This window comes from Salmo salar, chromosome ssa01 (assembly GCF_905237065.1).
Source record: "Salmo salar chromosome ssa01, Ssal_v3.1, whole genome shotgun sequence".
Classification (NCBI taxonomy): Eukaryota; Metazoa; Chordata; class Actinopteri; order Salmoniformes; family Salmonidae; genus Salmo; species Salmo salar.
In genome coordinates, this window is record NC_059442.1 from 35,210,967 (window position 1) to 35,221,167 (window position 10,201).

The following is a 10,201-nucleotide window of genomic DNA, read 5'->3' on the forward strand; positions in this document are numbered from 1 at the left end:
ACATTATATAGACAGGTGTGTGCCTTTCCAAATCAATTGAATTTACCACAGATGGACTCAATCAAGTTGCAGAAACATCTCAAGGATGATCACTGGAAACAGGATGCTCCTGAGCTCAATTTCGAGTCACATAGCAAAGGGTCTGAATACTTAAGTATACAAGGGTATTTCTGTTTTATTTTGTTAATACATTTGCAACAATTTCTAAAAACCTGTTTTGACTTTGTCATTATGGGGTATTGTGTGTAGATTGGTTCGGATTTTTTTTTTATTTAGTCCATTTTAGAATAAGGTTGTATCGTAACAAAATGTAGAAAAAGTCAAGGGGTCTGAATACTTTCTGAATGCACTGTACAGAGTTCAGCATCTGCATGTCCTCATTTAAGCATAAGAGTTTGTTGCATAAAAGTTATGACACACAGGAAGCTTATTTCTGTTCCACAGTAGTTTTCATTTGAAATGTCCCTCAAATTAATAGGCTTACAGTGGCTTTATGTTTGGAAATGTCAGCAGCAAATGCAGACCTCACTGAACAAACAGGAGTCATTTCCATGTTTCATCAGTCTGGAGGTGTACTTACTTCCCGTATCATAGAGCATTATTAGGTATTATCTCTCTCTGGCTTTTGAAAAGATAAATGTGATGCTGTCGCGTCTCACTGCCAGACTCTTATTACGAACAAATGCTAATGCTTTCAAATGATCTCCCAGGTCTCACAAGGTGGAAAGGCAATTGTATTAAGATATTTTTTTTTATAAGTGCATGTGCCATGGGTATTAAAATACAAAGCTGTGGGAAGTAGGGCTGCTGAAGCTGCTGAGGGTGCTGAGGGCTGCTGATGTTTGCTGGGGGTACTGATGGCTGCTGAGGGCTGCTGAAGGTGCTGAGGGCTGCAGAGGGTGCTGAGGGCTACTGAGGGCTGCTGAGGGTGCTGAGGCTGCTAAGGGCTGCTGAGGGTACTGATGGCTGCTGAGGGCTGCTGATGGCTGCTGAGGGTGCTGAGGTAGCTGAGGGCTGCGGAGGACTCCTGAGGGTGTTGAGAGCTGCTAAGGGCTGCTGGGGGTGCTGAGGGCTGCTGAGGCTGTTGATGGCTGTTGATGGCTGCTGAGAGGTGCTGAGGGTGCTGAGGGCTGCTGATGGGTGTTGAGGGCTGCTTAGGGCTGCTGATGGCAGCTGAGGGTGCTGAGGGCTGCTGAGGCTGCTGAGGGTTTCTGAGGGCTCCTGAGGGTGCTGAGGGCTGCTGAGGGTTGCTGAGGGCTCCTGAGGGCTCCTGAGGGCTCCTGAGGGTGCTGAGGGCTGCTGAGGATGCTGAGGGTGCCAAGGGGTGCTGAGGGCTGCTGAGGGCTGCTGGTGGCTTCTCAGGGCTGCTGAGGGCTGCTGAGGGCTGCTGACAGATGCTGAGGGCTGCTGAGGCTACTGATGCTACTGAGGATGTTGATGGCTGCTGAGTGCTGCTGAGGCTGCTGATTGGTGCTGAGGGTGATGAGGGCTGCTGAGGGCTGCTGAGGGCTGCTGAGGCGGTTGAGGATGTTGATGGCTGCTGAGGTTTGCTGAGGGCTGCTGAGGGCTCCTGTGGGTGCTGAGGGCTGTTGAGGCTGCTAAGGGTGCTGAGGCTGCTGAGGGTGCTGATGGCTGCTGAGGTTTGCTGAGGGCTGCTGAGGGCTCCTGTGGGTGCTGAGGGCTGTTGAGGGCTGCTGAGGCTGCTAAGGGTGATGAGGCTGCTCAGGGTGCTGATGGCTGCTGATGGCTTCTGAGGTTGCTGAGGGCTGCTGAGGGTGCTGAGGGCTGCTGAGGGTGCTGAGTTCTGCTGAGGGTGCTGAGGGCTGCTGAGGCTGCTGAGGGTGCTGATGGCTGATGAGGGCTGCTGAGGGTACTGATGGCTGCTGAGGGCTGCTGATGGCTGCTGGGGTTGCTGGGGACTGCTGAGGGCTGCGGAGGACTCCTGAGGGTGTTGAGAGCTGCTGAGGATGCTGAGGGTGCCAAGGGGTGCTGAGGGCTTCTAATGGCTGCTCAGGGTGCTGAGGGCTGCTGAGGGCTCCTGAGGGTGCTGAGAGCTGCTGAGGATGCTGAGGATGCTGGGGGCTTCTGATAGCTGCTCAGGGCGCTAAGGGCTGCTGAGGCTACTGAAGGTTGCTGACGGTGCTGATGGCTGCTGAGGGTGCTGAGGGATGCTAAAGCTGCTGAGGGTGCTGATGGCTGCTGAGGGCTGCTGGGGTGACCGAGAGCTGCTGGAGGCTGTTGGGGGCTGCTGAGGGCTGCTGAGGGCCGCTGAGGCTGCTGAGGGTGCTGAGGGCTGCTGGGGGCTGCTGAGGGCTCCTGAGGGTGTTGAGAGCCACTGAGGATGCTGAGGATGCCAAAGGGTGCTGAGGGCTGCTGATGGCTTCTCAGGGCGCTGAGGGCTGCTGAGGACTGCTGAGGGCTGCTGGAAGCTGTTGGAGGCTGCTGGAGGCTGCTGAGGGTTGCTGAGAGTTCTGAGGGTGCTGAGGGCTGCTGAGGGCTCCTGAGGGTGTTGAGAGCCACTGAGGATGCTGAGGATGCCGAGGGGTGCTGATGGCTTCTCAGGGCGCTGAGGGCTGCTGAGGGTGCTGAGGGCTGCTGACAGGTGCTGAGGCTGCTGAGGGCTGCTGCGGGCTGCTCAGGGCTGCTGAGGCTGCTCAGGGCTGCTGAGGGCTGCTGAGGGCTGCTGAGGGTGCTGAGGGATGCTGAGGCTGCTGAGGGTGTTGATGGCTGCTGAGGTTTGCTGAGGGCTGAGGAGGGCTCCTGTGGGTGCTGAGGGCTGTTGAGGGCTGCTAAGGGTGCTGAGGCTACTGAGGGTGCTGATGGCTGCTGAAGTTGCTGATGGCTTCTGAGGTTGCTGATGACTGCTGAGGGTGCTGAGGGTGTTGAGAGCTGCTGAGGATGCTGAGGTTGCCAAGGGGTGCCGAGGGCTGCTGATTGCTGCTCAGGGCGCTGAGGGCTGCTGAGGCTATTGAGGCTACTGAGGGTGTTGATGGCTGCTGGAGGCTGCTGGAGGCTGCTGAGGGTGCTGAGGGGTGCCGAGGGCTCCTGAGGGCTGCTGAGGGTGTTGAGAGCTGCTGATGATGCTGAGGGTGTCAAGGGCTGCTAATGGCTGCTCAGGGCGCAGAGGGTTGCTGAGGGTGCTGAGGGCTGCTGAGGCTGCTGATGGCTGCTGATGGCTGCTGAGAGGTGCTAAGGGTATTGAGGGCTGCTGAGGGTGCTGAGGGCTGCTGAGGGTGCTCAGGGCTGCTGCGGCCTGCTGATGGGCGTTGAGGGCTGCTGAGGGCTGCTGAGGCTGCTGAGTGCTGCTGAGGGCTGCTGAGGCTGCTGAGGGCTGCTGAGGGCTGCTGAGGGCTGCTGAGGTTTGCTGAGGGCTCCTGTGGGCTGCTGAGGCTGCTAAGTGTGCTGAGGCTGCTGATGGCTGCTGATGGCTGCTGATGGCTGCTGATGGCAGCTGATGGCTGCTGAGGGTGCTGAGGGCTGCTGAGGCTGCTGAGGGTGTTGATGGCTGCTGAGGGCTGCTGAGGGCTCCTGAGGGCTGCTGAGGGTGCTGAGGGTGCTGATGGCTGCTGAGGCCTGCTGATGGCAGCTGATGGCTGCTGAGGGTGCTGAGGGCTGCTGAGGGCTGCTGAGGGTGTTGATGGCTGCTGAGGTTTGCTGAGGGCTCCTGTGGGTGCTGAGGCTGCTGAGGGCTGCTAAGGGCTGCTGAGGCTGCTAAGGGTGCTGAGGCTGCTGATGGCTGCTGAGGGCTGTTGAGATCTGCTGATGGCTGATGAGGGCGCTTCAGGCTACTGAGGGCGGCTGACGCTGCTGAGGGTGCTGAGGGCTGCTCTGGGGTCTGAGAGTGCTGGTGGCTGCAAAGGGTGCTGATGGCTCCTGAGGGTGATGAGTCTGCTGAGGATGCTGAGGGTGCAAGGGGTGCCGAGGGCTGCTGATGGCTGCTCAGGGCGCTGAGGCTGCTGATGGCTGCTGAGGCCTTCTGATAGCAGCTGACGGCTGCTGAGGGTGCTGAGGGCTGCTGAGGCTGCTGAGGGTGTTGATGGCTGCTGAGGTTTGCTGAGGGCTCCTGTGGGTGCTGAGGCTGCTGAGGGCTGCTGAGGCTGCTAAGGGTGCTGAGGCTGCTGAGGGCTGTTGAGATCTGCTGATGGCTGATGAGGGCGCTTCAGGCTACTGAGGGCGGCTGAGGCTGCTGAGGGTGCTGAGGGCTGCTCTGGGGTCTGAGGGTGCTGATGGCTGCAAAGGGTGCTGATGGCTCCTGAGGGTGATGAGTCTGCTGAGGATGCTGAGGGTGCCAAGGGGTGCCGAGGGCTATTGATGGCTGCTCAGGGCACTGAGGCTGCTGATGGCTGCTGAGGCCTGCTGATGGCAGCTGAGGGCTGCTGAGGGTGCTGAGGGCTGCTGAGGGCTGCTGAGGGTGTTGATGGCTGCTGAGGTTTGCTGAGGGCTCCTGTGGATGCTGAGGCTGCTGAGGCTGCTGAGGGCTGCTGAGGCTGCTAAGGGTGCTGAGGCTGCTGATGGCTGCTGATGGCTGATGAGGGCACTTCAGGCTACTGAGGGTGGCTGAGGCTGCTGAGGGTGCTGAGGGCTGCTCTGAGGTCTGAGGGTGCTGATGGCTGCAAAGGGTGCTGATGGTTCCTGAGGGTGATGAGTCTGCTGAGGATGCCAAGGGGTGCCGAGGGCTGCTGATGGCTGCTCAGGGCGCTGAGGGCTGCTGAGGGTGCTGAGGGCTGCTGAGGGTGCTGAGGGCTGCTGGAGGCTGCTGAGGACTGCTGAGGGTGCTGAGGGTGCTGAGGGGTGCTGAGGGCTCCTGAGAGCTCTTGAGGGTGTTGAGAGCTGCTGAGGATGCCAAGGGCTACTGATGACTGCTCAGTGCGCAGAGGGCTGCTGAGGGTGCTGAGTGCTGCTGAGGCTGTTGATGGCTGCTGAGAGGTGCTGAGGGTTCTGAGGGCTGCTGAGGGTGCTGAGGGATGCTGAGGCCTGCTGAAGGGTGCTGATGGGTGCTGAGGGCTGCTGAAGGTGCTGAGGGCTGCTGAGGGTGTTGATGGCTGCTGAGGTTTGCTGAGGGCTGCTAAGGGCTCCTGTGGGTGCTGAGGGCTGCTGAGGGTGCTGAAGGTGCTGAAGGTTGCTGATGGCTGCTGAGTTCTGCTGAGGGTGCTGAAGGTGTTGAGGTTGCTGATGGCTGCTGAGGGCTGCTGAGAGTGCTGAAGGTGTTGAGGTTGCTGATGGCTGCTGAGGGTGCTGAGGCCTGCTGATCGGTGCTGAGGGCTGCTGAGGGTGTTGAGGGTGTTGATGACTGCTGAGGTTTGCTGAGGGCTGCTGAGGGCTCATGTGGGTGCTGAGGGCTGCTGAGGGTGCTGAGGGTGCTGACATTGCTGATGGCTGCTGAAGGTGTTAAGGTTGCTGAGGGCTGCTGATGGCTGCTGATGGCTGCTGAGGGTGCTGAGGGCTGCTGAGGCTGCTTAGGGCTGCTGAGGGCTGCTGAAGATACTGAGGGCTGCTGATGGCTGCTGAGGCTGCTTAGGGCTGCTGAGGGTGCTGATGGCTGCTACAGGTGTTGAGGGCTGCTGATGGTGCTGAGGCTGCTGAGGTCTACTGAGGGTGCTGAGGGCTGCTGAGGGCTGCTGAAGGGTGCTGATGGCTGCTGAGGGCTGCTAAGCGTGCTGAGGCTGCTGAGGGCTGCTGATTGTTCTGAGTGCTGCTGAGGGTGCTGCAGCACCCCCTGATAATTCTAAATTGACAACAAAAAATTCTTTACAACACCTCCTTTAGGTGCGGAGAAAAATAAATCTAGAGTGCGTTTACACAGGAAGCCCAGTTGTGATCTTTTGTCGAGTTATTGGCAAAATATCGGATTGGTCAAAATATAAATAATTGGGCATAGATCAGAATTGGGCTGTGGATATTTTGTCATACATTTCTACCCACAAAAGGCTTAAATCAGAGGACAACAGATAGAGTAAGTTCAAATGAAATTTTATTCAACATTAGTAATAGACAGGGGACGTACAGTATATATATATACATACATACAGTGCATTCGGAAAATATTCAGACCCCTTTCCTTTTTCCACATTTATGTTACAGCCTTATTCTTAAATAGATTACATCTACACACAATACCCCATAATGAGAAAGTGAAAACAGGTTTTTAGAAATGTTTGCAAATGTATTAAAAATGTAAAACAGAAATACCTTATTGACATAAGTATTCAGACCCTTTGCTATGTGACTCGAAATTGAGCTCAGGTGCATCCTGTTTCCATCCTAGAGATGTTTATTCAACATGATTGGAGTCCATCTGTGGTAAATTCAATTGATTGGACATGATTTGGAAAGGCACACAACTGTGTGTATAAGGTCCCACAGTTGAGAGTGCATGTCAGAGCAAAAACCAAGTCATGAGGTTGAAGAAATTGTCCGTAGAGCTCAGAGACAGGATTGTGTTGAGGTACAGATCTGGGGAAATTTACCCAAAAATGTCTGCAGCATTGATGGTCCCCAAAAACACAGTAGCCTCCATCACTCTTAAATGGAAGAGGTTTGGAACCACCAAGACTCTTCCTAGTATAAGGGCACAGGGCTTGACCCAGATGCAGACACGGGAAGCAGATGGTTCAAGTCTCTGATATTTATCATAATCCAAGGTGCAGGCAAGAGAATGGTCATGGACAGGCAAAAGATTATAAAGTCAGAGTCCAGGAGGTACAGGATGGCAGGCAGGTTCGAGGTTAGGGCAGGCAGTATGGTCAAGCAGGCGGGTTCAGAGTCAAGGCAGGCAAGGGTCAAAACCGGCAGGACTAGCAAAAACAGAGAAAGGGAACAAACAGGAGCACGGCAATAACACGCTGGTTGATTTGACAAAACAAGACGAACTGGCAACAGACAAACAGGGAACACTTGAATAAGTACCCAGGGACTAATGAGGAAAACAGGTGACACCTGGAGGTGGGTGGAGACAATCACAAAGACAGGTGAAACAGATCAAGGCATGACACCTAGAGCTGGCGGCCCAGCCAAACTGAGCAATCGGGGGAGAAGGGCCACTCCACAGTAAAAGGCACATTACAGCCTGCTTGGAGTTTGCCAAAAGGCACCTAAAGGATTCTCAGATCATGAGAAACAAGATTCTCTGGTCTGATGAAACCAAGATTGAACGCTTTGGCCTGAATGCCAAGCGCCACATCTGGAGGAAACCTGGCACCATCCCTACGGCGAAGCATGGTGGTGGCAGCATCATGCTGTGGGAAGGTTTTCAGCGGCAGGGACTGGAGACTAGTCAGGATCGAGGGAAAGATGAACGGAGCAAAGTACATAGAGTTCCTTGATGAAAACCTGCTCCAGAGTGCTCAGGACCTCAGACTGGGGTGAAGGTTCACCTTCCAACAGGACAACAACCCTAAGCACACAGCCAAGACAACACAGGAGTGGCTTTGGGACAAGTCTCTGAATGTCCTTAAGTGGCCCAGCCAGAGCCTGGACTTGATCCCGATTAAACATTTCTGGAGAGACCTAAAAATAGCTGTGCAGCAACACTCCCCTTCCAACCTGACCGAGCTTGAGAGGATCTGCAGAGAAGAATGGGAGGAACTCCCCAAATACAGTGGTGCCATGCTTGTAGCGCCATACCCAAGAAGACTTGAAGCTGTAATCGCTACCAAAGGTGCTTACGCAAAGTACTGAGTAAAGGGTCTGAATAATTATGTAAATGTGATATTTAAGTTTTATTTTTTTTTATGCATTTTTTCATAATAAAATTTTTATTATAAATTTTTTTCATCATTTTTAGAATAAGGCTGTAATGTCACAATGTGGGAAAAGTTATATATATATATATATCATTGTAACCAGCAGACTTAAGGAATACTTACCTAACTTTTTTAGTGTGTAAAAGGTAACTTTTTATGTAATACACCACTTTGAAAGTGAGAATATACAAATCTGACTGTGATTTCTGATGGCTTTTCATCATTGTTTCAATCATCAAGGTAAAAGCAAGGACCATATGGTTTTGGTTGTTGATTAAATGTGTTCCCCAAACCAATACAAACATGTAACGCTAATTTGGGGCCATGTCGACCCAACACAAGGGAAGCCATGACCCAAAACGTAAAAAAATCAGGCAAATGCATTTTCACCATTGAACTATAGGGTGCGCTACAGGCCGACCCGAGACTTCGCTGAAATAGCACAATATCAGGTTTTGTTGAAAGCAAAAAATTATACAAGTGTGCCAATTTTCACGATTCTATACCAAATCGAACAATGTGGTCGATTTGGGGATCTCTCCTGGACTATATTGGCAACCAGATTCCATACTGCAATCTTCAGTTCACTCCATTTTTTCAATTTTAATTGGAACATAATTTTTTGAAAGTGATATAATGCTTTCTTCATTGACATGTAGATATAAGTGTTGAACTTTGGCCATAGAAAATATACTGTTGAACTTTGGCCATAGAAACAATGACCAAAAAATGGCATATTTTCAACATTTGTAAAAGACCTCTTCTGCAGAAGACTTTTTATTTTATTTTTATTTCACCTTCATTTAACCAGGTAGGCCAGTTGAGAACAAGTTCTCATTTACAACTGTCACCTGGCCAATATAAAGCAAAGCAGTGTGACAAAAACAACAACACAGAGTTACACATGGGATAAACAAACGTACAGTCAATAACACAATACAAAAATATACAGTGTGTGCAAATGTAGTAAGATTAGGGAGGTAAGGCAATAAATAGGCAATAGTGGCGAAATAATTACAATTTAGCATTAACACAAGAGTGATAGATGTGCAGATGATGATGTGCAAGTAGAGATACTGGGGTGCAAAAGAGCAAAAATAAATAACAATATGGGTATGAGGTACTTGGGTGGGCTTTTTACAGATGGGCTGTGTACAGGTGCAGTGATCGGTAAGCTGCTCTGACAGCTGATGCTTAAAGTTAGTGAGGGAGATATGTCTCCAGCTTCAGTGATTTTTGCAATTCGTTCCAATCATTGGCAGCAGAGAACTGGAAGGAAAGGCGGCCAAAGAAGGAGTTGGCTTTGGGGATGACCAGTGAAATATACCTGCTGGAGCGCGTGCTATGGGTGGGTGTTGCTATGGTGACCAGTGAGCTGAGATAAGGCGGGGCTTTACCTAGCAAAGACTTATAGATGACCTGGAGCCAGTGGGTTTGGCGACGAATATGAATCAAGAACCAGCCAACGAGAGCATACAGGTCGCAGTGGTGGGTAGTATACGGGGCTTTGGTGACAAAACGGATGGCACTGTGATAGACTACATCTAATTTGCTGAGTAGAGTATTGGAGGCTATTTTGTAAATGACATCGCCGAAGTCAAGGATCGGTAGGATAGTCAGTTTTATGAGGATATGTTTAGCAGCATGAGTGAAAGAGGCTTTGTTGTGAAATAGGCAGCCGATTCTAGATTTAATTTTGGACTGGAGATCCTTAATGTGAGTCTGGAAGGAGAGTTTACAATCTAACCAGACACCTAGGTATTTGTAGTTGTCCACATATTCTGAGTCAAAACCGTCCAGAGTAGTGATGCTAGTCCGTCGAGCGGGTGCGGGCAGCGATCGGTTCAAAAGCATGCATTTAGACATGCAAGATGTCTTCTCAATGTCTGGAAAATACGCTTTTCAACATCCGGAAAAAATATTTTAAACATCCGGAAAATATGTATTTTCAACTTTAATTCAGAACCGTTTACCTAATTTCAACATCTGGAAGAGATGTCTAATTTTACTCACTGGTAGGTCTCCACCATTTTCAGGGTTTTGACTAGATGGGACACAGATTTTGTCAGATTTGACTTTTCGTAGCAGGTAAGGAGAATTTACCCAGCAGGTAAGGAGAGTTAACATAGCAGGATAGGATAATTAGGTTAAGTTTAGGAAAAGGGTTGGGTTAGGGTTAGCCAAAATACTAAACAAAATCTACTTTTGATCTCAATTTGACAAAAGCTGTACTCCTAGCCAGGACCCATTTGCAGAGCATGATAGACTTCATGTGCCGATTGAATGTACTTAAATGTTTAAAGGCCTGGTTGGATGTGTTGGGAATTGGTTTAAAATGCAAATTAATCACCATGAATATTAATTTATTGATAACTCTGTATGTCCTGGCGACAGCGTCTTCGCCATTGATTTGGTTCTCACAAAACAGCCATCAGTTTCCATCAGTTTTCATATGGTCG

The 10,201-nt window shown here is 51.2% G+C and overlaps 1 protein-coding gene across 1 annotated transcript; it reads right to left on the reverse strand.

The window, feature by feature from the left end:
* Positions 1-940: 940 nt before the first annotated feature.
* On the reverse strand, positions 941-8,311 carry LOC106600833 (melanoma-associated antigen C1-like). The gene is made up of 6 exons (XM_045694728.1): positions 8,249-8,311; positions 5,547-5,725; positions 4,549-5,313; positions 3,133-4,145; positions 2,020-3,083; positions 941-1,942 (listed from the first exon to the last, which is right to left on the reverse strand). The coding sequence occupies exons 1-6, from the start codon at positions 8,309-8,311 to the stop codon at positions 941-943; spliced, it is 4,086 nt and encodes a 1,361-aa protein (XP_045550684.1).
* Between the last annotated feature and the right edge of the window lie 1,890 nt (positions 8,312-10,201).